Below are 12,735 nucleotides of genomic sequence, written 5' to 3'. Positions count from 1 at the left end.
TATGAATAGTCTGTTCTCATATAAAAATAAATTAACTGACATTTATTTTATTAAGCAGATTTTCTTAAAGTAAAAAAGTGGGATCAACCATTAGAGTACACCTTAATTTCAGTTATAAAATACCATAAATGTTGAACATAAATTATAAACCCAAGAAACCCAGATACTTTCAATAGCCTAGCCTAATAGCCAGACAGTATGACCTGCTACAGCATAACAACTGGTCCCCTAGTTTACTTAGGTCAGCCTCTTTTCTGACAGGTCAGTGTTTGTACTGTATGAATTGCTGAAGATTTTCACTATTACCTCTGCCAAAAGTCAAAAAGAGGAAAGACATCTAGAACTGTTTAATATTCCAGTGTCTGAAACCTGTCCTAATTATTCTCCCCTAACGTGGGGAAAACTCTCTCCCTACCTCTCTCCCTCCTTTCTTATCTAGGATGCATGTGTATATACACATACACACACATGCACACACACGCACGTGCACGTGCGCACACACACATTACTTAAGGTCATGGCTTCACAGTATCTATGGTCTCAGTGACAGAATTTCAGTATAGTCTGAGAAAACAAATTTTCACACTGAATTCCTTATGTGTTTTTTTTCTCTTCTTACCTCTTTCAGGCAGTATTTGTGTGTTTCTGCAGAGTTTTGCACAGAGTCTGTTCCCATGCAGACCAATGAGGGAGAAGTATCGGAAGAAAGCAGTTCCAAGGTCAGTGAATTACTGAAGGTGCAAATAATTTGAGCAGAAATTAAACAACAGGAGCAGTGATTGAGTAGAGTGGGTGTTATGTTTTAGGTGAATTTAGAAATTTGATTGATTTAAATTAGAACCTAACCTAAGATTCAGAGGATTTTTTTTCTTCTCAATATCCATTTTTGTTGCACTCGGTGACAAATTTAAAACAAATTTATCTGAACTCATAGAAAAATTTATGATTCATTTGTAGACTACTTTAAGGTTTTATTATGCAAGTTGTATGTACTTATTTTAAAAATTAAAACAAATCAGAAGTGTATAAGGTAAAAGTCTGTCCCTTATTCCTGCTACACAGAGGTATCACTGATAATTTTTTAGACACTTTTAATTATAAATTTTTAAATGGTAATTGGTTTGGTTTTTCAAGCTAAAGCTTAAGTGAGTGCTATCATTGTCACCTGTGTGTAAGTAGTTATGTATGTGTTTATCTATATCTGTCTATATCTGGCCTCATGTCCAGAGTCTCCTTGGCTGTTTCTCTTCCTGGTCATATGGAACCCTCGGTATCACTTTCACATCCCTCTTTCTCCTGTCAAAATTGTCTCTAGTCCCTTCCTGGGAGCTCTGAGGGTATCTCACACTGTGTCCTGGGCAGTGCCCAGCATGTTATCTGCTCTGAACCCTCCTGAGGGCTGTCCCTTTTCTGCTGCCACTGCTACTGGTACTCTCTGTGGGAAAGCTTATTCTTTCACCAGAGCAAAAGTGGAGAGGGATCAGATGTCACCGGGAACCTCCAAAGCATCATGCTAATTGGAAGAAGCCAGGCACAAAAGGTCACATATTGTATGATTCCATTTATATGAAATATGTAGAATAGATAAATCTGTAAACAGAACACAGACTGGTGGCTGCCAGGGATTGGCTGAGGGGAAGGGGAATGAGGAGTGACTGCTTAATGGGTGTGGGGTTTCTGTTTGGGGTGATGAAAATGTTTTGGAACTCAATAGAGGCGGTGGTTGTATGACATTGTAAATACACCAGATGCCCCTGGATTGTTCACCTTAAAATGGTTCATTTTCTGTTATGTGGATTTCACATCAATAAATTATTTAAAAAACAAAAAAGACAGAAAAAAAATATCTGTGGGTTCCCATCAGATCAGTCCTCACTGCCTATTGGCCTCATACAAACACTTCACCAAGTTTTAGAGAGGCCACCCCCTTCTCTGCTCTGTTGGGCTTTGTGGGCTGGGCTTCAGAGAAGCACAGTTTGTGCCCTGAGTCTCAGGGTCCCTTGTGAAAGATGCTTCAGCTTCTTTCTGAATCCCCCCTCACTGCAGTCCATGTGTTAGGTAGAAGGACAGATGTCATCCTGTCTTCTTGTTTGTTTTTTTCCCCCTCACCAGATCTCTTCCTTCTTTCTGTAGCCAAAGGAGAAGCCTATAGACTTTGATCAGACTCATCTAGATCCTGAATCTGATTTAGGGAGAGTCAGAATATGTGACATCTGGACACACTCTAGGAATCTCCCCCAAACACACACCCAGGTCACCCAAAATACACAAACCCCAGGATTTCTATAGTATGCACAGACCCTTCCCCAAGACCCTACTTAATTAATTTATAATGAACTACAATGTTAAGGAAGACTAGATTCTTGGATCTTCTGGCTAGTACATTCTCTCCCTGGAAAGCTAGGTTGTAACTGGAAGGTTGCTTGACAAGCATGTAACTAGACCAATGTAGAATATTTAATTGTACCAGAGATTCAGTTTCTACCTTCTTTCTGGGAGCAGGGGAGGAAGGATTGCATTTCTTGATTTTCAGTTATTGAATATTTTATCAGTTTAGAATCAGTTAGACTAAAGAATAAAAGAATATTCCTTTTATACTTATAGTATGTAGATGCTTTGTTCTTTTTTTATTTTTGGCTGCATTGGGTCTTCGTTGCTGGGTGCAGGCTTTCTCTAGTTGCAGCGAGTGGAGACTACTCTTCGTTGCGGTGCACGGGCTTCTCATTGTGGTGGCTTCTCTTGTTGCGGAGCACAGGCTCTAGGCGCAGGATTCAGTAGTTGTGGCTCGCAGGCTCAGTCACTGTGGCTCATGGGATCTAGAGTGCAGGCTCAGTAGTTGTGGTGCATGGGCTTAGTTGTCTGCGGCATGTGGGATCTCCCCAGACCAGGGCTCGAACCCATGTCCCCTGCATTGGCAGGCGGATTCTTAACCACTGCGCCACCAGGGAAGCCTGATGCTTTGTTCTTAAAAATTACATTATAACTTTGTTTTCATCAGTCTTAGTTTATGTTTTTATGACTTTTTTCTTTCTTCTGCTTCTCTTTGTTTAAAATCTTATTATATTCGGAATGATTTGATCTTAATGCAGGAATTTATCATAGTACTATGGTAACATAATTTGTGGTTTTCTGTTAACAGAAAGAAGTTAGGAAAGGTAACTGGTTTTGAGAAAAAGTGGGGACTTTTCTACAAAACGATACTGAAGTGTATCCATTTTTAAAAAAATAAATAATTCTTGAATATGTGCTATTAGGGGATACACAACAATAAATAGAAAAGACGGGCTTCTTACTCTCGAGGTGGTTATGTTTCAGTGGGAGAAACAAATGTAAATAAAGACAGTAATTGTGGATTATGGTCAATACCGTGAAGAAAATAAAATAATGTAATATAGGGTGACTGGGAGGACAAGCTTAGGTTAGTCAAGGAAGGCCATTAAAGGCTGTTAAGTTAGGGAGTAGTGTGATATAATTGCATTTTTAAAAGATCGCTCTGGCTGCTGTGTGGAGAATGGGTTGGAGAGAGGCAAGAGTGGGAGCAGGGAGACCAATGAGAAAGAAGACAGTCGTAGTCAGTCACTCAGGTGAGAGAGAAGATGGATTAGCGTCCTGCACTGACGTGGAGGAAGACAGACTTGAGGTGTATTTTGGCAGTAAAGCTGACATGACTTGAGGATGAACTGGAATACTTTTGCTTCATAAAATCAAGAGGCAAATTTCAAGAAAAAGGTAGAATCAGTACTGTCAGATGCTGCTAAGAAGCCAAGGAGATTGGTAACTGAGAAAATGCATCTGGATTTGTTTTTTGAAGAATTAATTAAAGAGAAGGGACACAAGAAAATTTTCTGGAGGGATGGAGGCGTTCTATGTCCGATAGGGGTGTGAGTTATACAGGTATATCCATTTGTCAAAATTATAATTCTATAATTTACATTTACAATAAAAATTACAACTTTCCAGGTACAATTGCCCTGTGAAAACTGTAAAATAATATAATTAAATAGGGATGGAGAATGGATGGAAGTATGGCTGAAACAAGAATGACAGAATGTTGATGACTGTTGAAGCTTGGTGATGGGTACGTAGGGGTTCATTTGTATTTACTTTGTATGTACTTGAAATTTTCCATAATAAGAAAGGTTTTTTTTTTGGCCCCTCTGCACGGCACATAGGATCTTAGTTCCCCAACCAGGTATCGAACCTGCGCCCCCTGCAGTGGGAGCACGGAGTCTTAACCACTGGACCACCAGGGAAGTCCCCATAATAAGAAAGTTTTTAAAAGGAATTTATTAATGGTCTGTAAGAGTAAGAGGATGAGAAACTAATTTTATGGGTTAAAAAGAAATGAAATGATAAAGAAAAAAGTAAGAATTGTGGCTGTAGTCTATTATCCAGTTGTAGGAAATTTAGACGTAAATGAAGTGAGAAGGAGGCATTACTAGTTCAAGTGAAAGATTTTTTTAATGGAGGAGGCCCATGCATGTTTGAGGAAAGAGGAAAGAAATGAGTGGAGGAAGGCAGAGTGTGTTTATGGAAGAGGTTCACCAGGCTTGTGAGCTGGAAGGAAGCCCCGGGCATCAGTGAGGGTGGCCTTTGCTGCTGTGGTGGTGCCTGAGCTCAGGCCTGAACCCTGCTCCTCTGGCTCCTGTCTGGTGGTGGAGAGATATTTAGAGGAGGAAAGAAAGAAAGTGGGGTTCAGCTTTTCTTCATGTTGCCTCTGGAATAGAAGTCATTGTTATTTGGAGAGTTTAGAGTGCACGATTGAGGACTTGAAATGACGAGTTTAGATTTCCTTTTAAGGGGAAGTTTTGGAATTGCATTTGTAGAGAGGGTGCTAAGAAAGCTAATAAGTGAATGAAAGGGTCAATGCAGTTTTTAAAAATACCCATGTAAGTGTTGTACAAACAGAAATGAGGGATGCTTATGGTCTGACTGGATTGACAAAGGAAGTCTTCTTGGAGAATTTTGATGCTCCTTTTGAAGAAATATTCTCTGAAACTTTGCAACATCTTCCATAGCTTTTTTTTTTTGGAGAGAGATGTTTGTTTAAATTCAGAGATGGACTGGGGATTATATATTCTTCAAGAGTTAGGAGATGTACACTTCAATCTCTTGAGTTTAGAAGACTGTGTCTGTGCTAGAAAGATAAAAAGCAGAGGATGGTTTCTAACAGTTGGCTGTAGGATGGCCATAGATGAATCTATAGTTGCGTACAAGTGTTCTTTCCATTTTTCCTTGCTTATTTTTTTTTACCTCCCTTTCCCCCCTCCTCTTTTCTTCTCATTAATTCTGCAAATACTTATTGAGTATCTATTACGTGCCAGGAACCGTGCTGGGTGCTGACACACAGAGCTGCCTCAGTGAACTGTGATTTTTCTTTCTTTTGATTATTGGAGCCGCAAGAATTTTAAGTGGAAGCAGGAAAAAAGAATGTTAAATTTCACGTTAGTTTAGAACTAGCTTTTTTTCCCTGAATGGTCACTAAATATAATTTTGTGTGACCTAATCACTTTCTCAAACAGAGTTCTGCTATTTTAGTGAAAGCTTCTATTGTAAATGCTGAAGGACAGCAAGTTGACGGAGTTATTATTAATGTAAAACTTCGGAAGCCCCTGAATATATCCTTTGGAGGCACAGTGACTATTCCTTATATTTTTCCACTGGGTCCACCCATCCCACCACCACCACAACTTATTATTAACTCTCATGACTCCGTAGTTGGCTGGGCTCAGTAGGGCAGTTCTTCTGCTCCAAAGTGGTGTCAGCAAGGGCTGCCATCATCTGGAGGCCCAACTGGCCAGAAGTGTCCAAAGTGGGTAACTCACATAGCTGGCAGTCAACGTCGGCTGTCAGCTGGGAGCTTAGCTTAAGGCTGTTGACCCGAGCGTCAAGGGTCTCCTACATATGACCTCTCTACCTGGCTTGGGTTTCTCACAGCATGGAGACTGGACTCCCAAGAGGGAACATTCCCAGCATGCAAAAGCTGCAGTTATATTAAGGTCCAGGCTCAAAAGTCACACAGCTTTACTCCCTCTGCATTCTTTTGAATTAAAGCAAGTCATAGGGCCACTCTAGATTCAAAGGAAGGAAAAACAGATCCCACCTCTCATTGAGAGGACTGGCAGAAAATTTAGGGTCATCTTTAATCCACAACACAGTGATATGAGTGTTGGGTGCTAGGTTGAAGAGGAGGTAATGGCAGAGACCAGGTTATTTTAGGCTAAGGAGTTTTAATAATAGTCAACAGATTTTTTTTTTTAGATTTTATTTTATTGAAGTATAGTTGATTTACAATGTTGTGTTAATTTCTACTGTACAGCAAAATGATTCAGAGACACACACACACGCATATTCTTTTTCATATTCTTTTCCATTATGGTTTATCACAGAATACTGAGTATAGTTTGTATGCTATACAGTAGGACCTTGTTGTTTATCCATTTTCTATATAATAGTCTACATCTGCTAATCCCAAACTCCCAATCCATCCCTCCGCACCCTTCTATAATAGGCAACAGATTTCTAAAGAATGGAAGAGATATGTGCATTTTACTTTATGGTTTGCTTTCTTTTTTTTAAGTGCATCTTTTAAAATTAATTAATTTATATTTTGGCTGCGTTGGGTCTTCGTTGCTGCATGCGAGGTTTCTCTGGCTGCAGCAGGTGGGGGCTACTCTTCTTTGCGATGCGCGGGCTTTTCATTACGGTGGCTTCTCTTGTTGCGGAGCATAGGCTCTAGGCGCACGGGCTTCAGTAGTTGTGGCACGTGGGCTCAGTAGTTGTGGCTTGTGGGCTCTAGAACGCAGGCTCAGTAGTTGTGGCGCACGGGCTTAGTTGCTCCACGGCATGTGGGATCTTCCCGGACCAGGGCTCGAACCCGTGTCCCCTGCATTGGCAGGCGGATTCTTAACCACTGCGCCACCAGGGAAGTCCCTATGGTTTGCTTTCTTATGATAGCTGGTGTTGATGTAGAGGATAGACTAGAATATCTGCATCTTGACCCTCAAATTCTCTAAAAGAAAGAGAATCTGATTAGCCCAACCCCACCTATGGACTGATTTCCATTGGGTCTTGAGTTCTTTGAGTAGGATGGCAGGGCCCAGAGATGAGGTAGTAGATCCCATAAAAGGACATATTAGGGACTTCCCTGACAGTCCAGTGGTTAAGACTGCACGCTTCCAATGCAGGGGGTGCGGGTTCAGTCCCTGGTCGGGGAACTAAGATCCCACATGCTGCACAATGTGGCCAAAAAAAAAAAAAAGACATATGAATTGGGAGGCAAAACCCAGCATTCCTGGGTAAGTCTCTAATAAACACTGATATAATCTTCCATTATACATATTTCTCAATGAGGATGGATTAGAATTCTTAATTTCAATTCCACAGCTATTTCTCAGTTTAAATTTAGTATAATTTAGGTTGATAGTCTAAATGAGTTCGTGTTGGCTTACTAATTATAGAGATTATGCAGCTATAGGCTTGGATTTTTTTTTTTTTTTTAAGTAAGCAAAATCTAAGCAACTATAGTAAAGTTTATAATAAAACTGAGCAGTTGGGTGTTTGTAATCTTATTCTCTGTACTTTTTTGTATATTTAAATATAATAAAACAATAAAAATGAATAAACTCTAGGATTTAAAAGTTATAGCTATGGATTTAAGTGCCCATGTATCTCTATTAATTACTACAAATAAAAAATATGTATTGAATCAGGAAGCCAACATTTTAGCTTAACATTCCCTTTATTGTTACCAAAGGTAACAAGTAAACTCAGTCTTTGCCTACAAAGAATAAAGTGATCTATTGACTGCTTTACACTAAAGAGAATTAAATGAGATGATTTAGACAGTCTTTTGCTTCTTTAAGTTTAGGATATTTCTACCTTAGACTGAATCTGACTTACCAAATTTATAACAGGATTTTATAGATTCTGGTATTTTAAGAGCAGACTGGGAAAGAAACCATGCAAGATAGGTATTTTTCCCATTTGTTTACATAGCTGGCAAACAACATAATTTGGATTAGATTCCAGGTCTGTCTGACTCCAGAGGCCACACTAAGTTCAATACTCCATCCTGAAGAAGTCATATGGCAGAGTAATCAACTCTGTTTACTTATATCAGAGAAGCTTCCTAGAAAGTTCACCTGGGTGTAGAAGAATGCATATGAGGGAAGAGGGTGCTTTGTGCACGTTCAGAGTCATACACTTCTCTTGAGGAGAGGTGTTGGAGCATTGGGATGTGTGTGTGAGGCGGTGAGAGATGAGGTTAGACAGAATCCCATGCAGGCAACAGGGTACAGCTAGAAGGGGAGAAACCTGGTCTGATATGTGCTTTAGAAGCATCACTGTAGCAGCAGGGTGGAGAAATGGTTACAGACAGGGTTTAAAATGGATACAGGGAGACCAAGTAAGAGTCAGATTGAGGAAGGCTTGGAATCAGGCAATAACAGTGGGTCTAAAGAGGAGAGGACTAACAGGAGAAATGTTCAGAAAGAATGTGAGGAAGGCTTGGAATCACGCAATAACAGTGGGTCTAAAGAGGAGAGGACTAACAGGAGAAATGTTCAGAAAGAATGGGATGGGGGCACTTAGAGGCAAATCTGGAGTTTTCAGCTTGAATGATACATGCAATAATATAAGAGATAGAGCAAGGTTTGTTGTAGCTGTTGTTAACTATTATTGTGGTGGTGGTTAACTGGGTTATGTATGGAGGGTTTGGATTTTGAAATATTGAGGTGCCTTTAGGCACCCCAGGAGAAGATATTTAGTAGGCATCTTGGAACTCAGAAGAGAGACAGAGAGGATATCAAGGTATATACTTGGGAGTTCTCAGCATATAAGAATAGATGGGACCTGGGAAATGAGAAAAGGTCCAAGTATAGAACTGTAGGAACTACTTCAGGTTTGTGTCCTTTAATACAGGCACACCTCATTTTATTGCATTTTGCTTTATTTTGCTTCACAGATAATGCATTTCTTACAAATTGAAGGTCTGTGGCAACCGTGTGTCAAGCAAGTCTATCGGCACCATTTTTTCAAAAACAGCATTTTCTCACGTTGGGTCTCTGTGTCACATTTTGGTTATTCTCATGATATTTCAAACTTTTTCATCATTATTATATTCATTATGGTGATCTGTGCTCACTGATCTTCAACGTTACTGTTGCAAAAAGATTACAATTTGCTGAAGGCTCAGATGATGGTTAGCATTTTTTTAGCGATAAAGTATTTTTTAATTAAGGTACATTGTTTCTTTTAGGCATAATGCTACTGCACACTTAATAGACTACAGTGTAGTGTAAACATAACTTCTACATGATCTGGGATACCAAAAAAATCATATAACTCTCTTTATTGCAATATCTGCGTTATTGTGGTTGTCTGGAATCAAACCCACAATCTCTGAGGTATGCCTATATACATATGCATTACCTTGGGTATTTTTCTTTTCTTTCTTAACAGTTTTCTAAAGATATGCTTCACATACCATAAAATTAACTCATTTACAGTATACAGTTCAAAATATCGGCTATATTTTATAATAACTGTAAATGGAAAGTAAACTTTAAGAACTATATTAAAATTTAAAAAATAAAGTATACAGTTCACTATTAGGACTAATAAATGAATTCAGCAAAGTTGCAGGATATAAGATTGATATACAGAAATCTGTTGTTTTTCTATACACTAATAATGAACTATCAGAAAGAGAAAGTAAAAAAAACAAAAACTCATGTAAAATCACATCAAAAAAGAATAAAATACTTTAGGAATAAACTTAACCAAGGAGGTGAAAGACCTATAATCTAAAAACTCATTGATGAAGGAAATCGAAGATGATACAAAGAAATGGAAAGATAGTCCATGCTCTTGGATTGGATCCTAAATCATACGGAACCACAAACTGCCAAAGCAGCCTTGAAAGAACAAAACTGGAGGTATCACCCTCCCAGACTTCAAACTATACTACAAAGCTACAGTAAGCAAAGCAGCATGGTACTGGCGCAGAAACAGACACACAGATCAATGGAACAGAATAGCCCAGAAATAAATCCATGTACCTATGTTCAATTAATCTATGACAAAAGAGGCAAGAATATACAATGGAGAAAAGACAGTCTTTTCAATAAGTGGTGGTGGGAAAACTGGACAGCCACACGTAAAACAATGAGATTAGAACATTTCCTCACACCATATATAAAAATAAACTCAAAATAGATTAAATACCTAAATGTAATACCTGAAACCACATAATTCCTAGAAGAAAACATAGGTAGAACACTCTTCGACATAAATTATAGCAATATTTTTTTGGATTTTTCTCCTAAGGCAAAAGAAATAAAAGCAAAAATAAACAAATGAGACCTAATTAAACTTAAAAGCTTTTGAACAGCAAAGGAAACCACTGACAAAATGAAAAGACAACCCACGGGAGAAAATATTTGCAAATGATGTAACTGATGGGTTAATATTCCAAAATATATAAACAGGTCATATAACTCAATATCAAAAGAAAACAAACGACTCAAAAAATGAGCAGAAGACCTGAATAGACATTTTTCCAAAGAAGAAATACAGATGGCTAACAGGCACATGAAATAATAACATTGCTAATTATTAGAGAAATGCAAATCAGAACAACGAGATATCACCTCACACCTGTCAGAATGGATGTCATCAAAAAGTGTACAATAACAAATGTTGGAGAGGGTGTGAAGAAAAGGGAATCCTTGTACACTGTTGGTAGAAATATAAATTGGTACAGCTATTATGAAAACAGTTCAGAGATTCCTCAAAAAACTAAAAATAGGGCTTCCCTGGTGGTGCAGTGGTTAAGAATCCACCTGCCAATGCAGGGGACACAGGTTCAATCCCTGGCCCAAGAAGATCCCACATGTCACGGAGCAACTAAGCCGTGCGCCACAACTACTGAGCCTGCGCTCTAGAGCCCGTGCTCTGCAACAAGTGAAGCCACGACAATGAGAAGCCCGCACACCGCAACAAAGAGTAGCCCCGCTTGCCTCAACTAGAGAAAGCCCATGCACAGCAGTGAAGACCCAACACAGCCAAAAATAAAAACAAATAAATAAATTTATTTTTAAAAACCCCTAAAAATAGAATTACCATATGATCCAGCAATTCCACTCCTGGGCATATATCCAGAAAAAAATGAAAACACTAATTCGAAAAGATACATGCACTCCAATGTTTATAGCAACACTATTTACGACCCAGGATATGGAAGCAACCCCAATGTCCATCAACAGATGAATGGTTATGTATATATGCAAAACGAAATATTACTCAGCTGTAAGAAGAATGACACTGCCATTTGAAACAATATGAGAGGGACTTCCCTGGTGGCGCTGTGGTTAAGAATCCGCCTGCCAATGCAGGGGACACTGGTTCGAGCCCTGGTCCAGGGAGATTCCACATGCCACGGAGCCACTAAGCCCGCCTGCCACAACTACTGAAGCCCACGCGCCTAGAACCCGTGCTCCGCAATGAGAAGCCACTGCAATAAGAAACCCACGCACCATAATGAAAAGTAGCCCCCACTCGCTGCAACTAGAGAAAGCCTGCATGCACCAACGAAGACCCAACATAGCCAAAAATAAATAAATAAACAAATTTATATATAAAAAAAATGAGAGAATATTATGCTTAGTGAAATAAGTCAGACAGAAAGACAAATACTGTTATGATATCACTTATATGTGGAATCTAAAAAATAATACAATCTAATTTAAGAAAGTTTTCATTTTGCCAGAAGGAAACCCTGTAGCCATTAGCAGTCACTCCCCATTCCTGTTCCTCTTGGACTCAGGCAGCCACTAGTCTACCTTATGTCTCTATACAATTGCCTATTCTGGCCATTTTGTATAAATAGAATCATACAATATGTGTCCTTTGTGTGTGAGACTTCTTTCACTTAGTATGTTTTTAAAGTTCAACTATGTTGTAACATGTATCAGTACTTCACTCCTTTTTATGGCTGAATAATATTTTGTTGTATAAATATATAAGATATAGTATTTTATATACAATATATACAACTTATTATATATAATATTTTATTATATATACTACATTTTGTTTATCCATTCATCAGTTGATGGAAACTTGGGTTGTTTCCACTTTTTGGCTGTTACAAATAATGCTGCTGTGAACATTTTTGTGTAAGTTTGTATAGACATATGCTTTCATTTCTCATGGGTGAATAACCAGGAGTGGAATTGCTGGGTCATATGCTAACTCTCTGTTTTACTTTTTGAGGAACTGCCAGACTGTTTTCCAAATGCCGCCTCATTTTAAATTCCCACCAGAAATGTGTGAGGATTCAGTTTGTCCACATCCTCACCAACACTTGTTATTGTATTTTTTTATTCTAGCCATTCTAGTGAATATGAAATGCTGTCTTATTGTGGTTTTGATTTGCACATTGTGTGCTTTTTAAAATGAAAGTGCCCAAAGTCCACCCTGGACTTATTGAAACAGAATCTCAAGAGTTGGGACTCTGGAATTTATGTTTTACAAGCACCCAGGTGATTCCTATGCTGGTTGTAGGCAGACCAAAGCTGAACTAAGGGGCACTCAGAGGCGGAAGAACCAGTGAATTGTTAAAGTTCTCTCTGAGATGTAAGGCACACATGAACTTCAAAATAGGGTTATTACGTCTGAGGAGGAAGGACAGGGATCAGGTTTGGAAAAGACTGTGCTGGGGGGCCTCAACCC

General features: G+C 38.9%; 1 protein-coding gene across 4 annotated transcripts in view; it reads left to right on the top strand.

Annotated features, from left to right (window-relative positions):
- TNRC6B (trinucleotide repeat containing adaptor 6B) overlaps nt 1-12,735 on the top strand; it is a 263,020-nt gene that overhangs the window by 70,790 nt on the left and 179,495 nt on the right. For all 4 annotated transcript variants that reach the window (XR_009009751.1, XM_007189093.3, XM_007189092.3 and 1 more), the window contains exon 3: nt 629-719. Coding sequence is in view for 3 of the 4 variants with exons in the window: in XM_007189093.3 (XP_007189155.2) it covers nt 675-719 (45 nt within the window). In the remaining variant the exon portion in view is untranslated. The remainder of the gene's footprint in view (nt 1-628; nt 720-12,735) is intronic.

The sequence above is a fragment of the Balaenoptera acutorostrata genome, chromosome 11 (assembly GCF_949987535.1).
Source record: "Balaenoptera acutorostrata chromosome 11, mBalAcu1.1, whole genome shotgun sequence".
Taxonomy (NCBI): domain Eukaryota; kingdom Metazoa; phylum Chordata; class Mammalia; order Artiodactyla; family Balaenopteridae; genus Balaenoptera; species Balaenoptera acutorostrata.
Note: the sequence above shows the minus strand (reverse complement) of the source record. Positions and strands in the feature narration are given on the sequence as shown.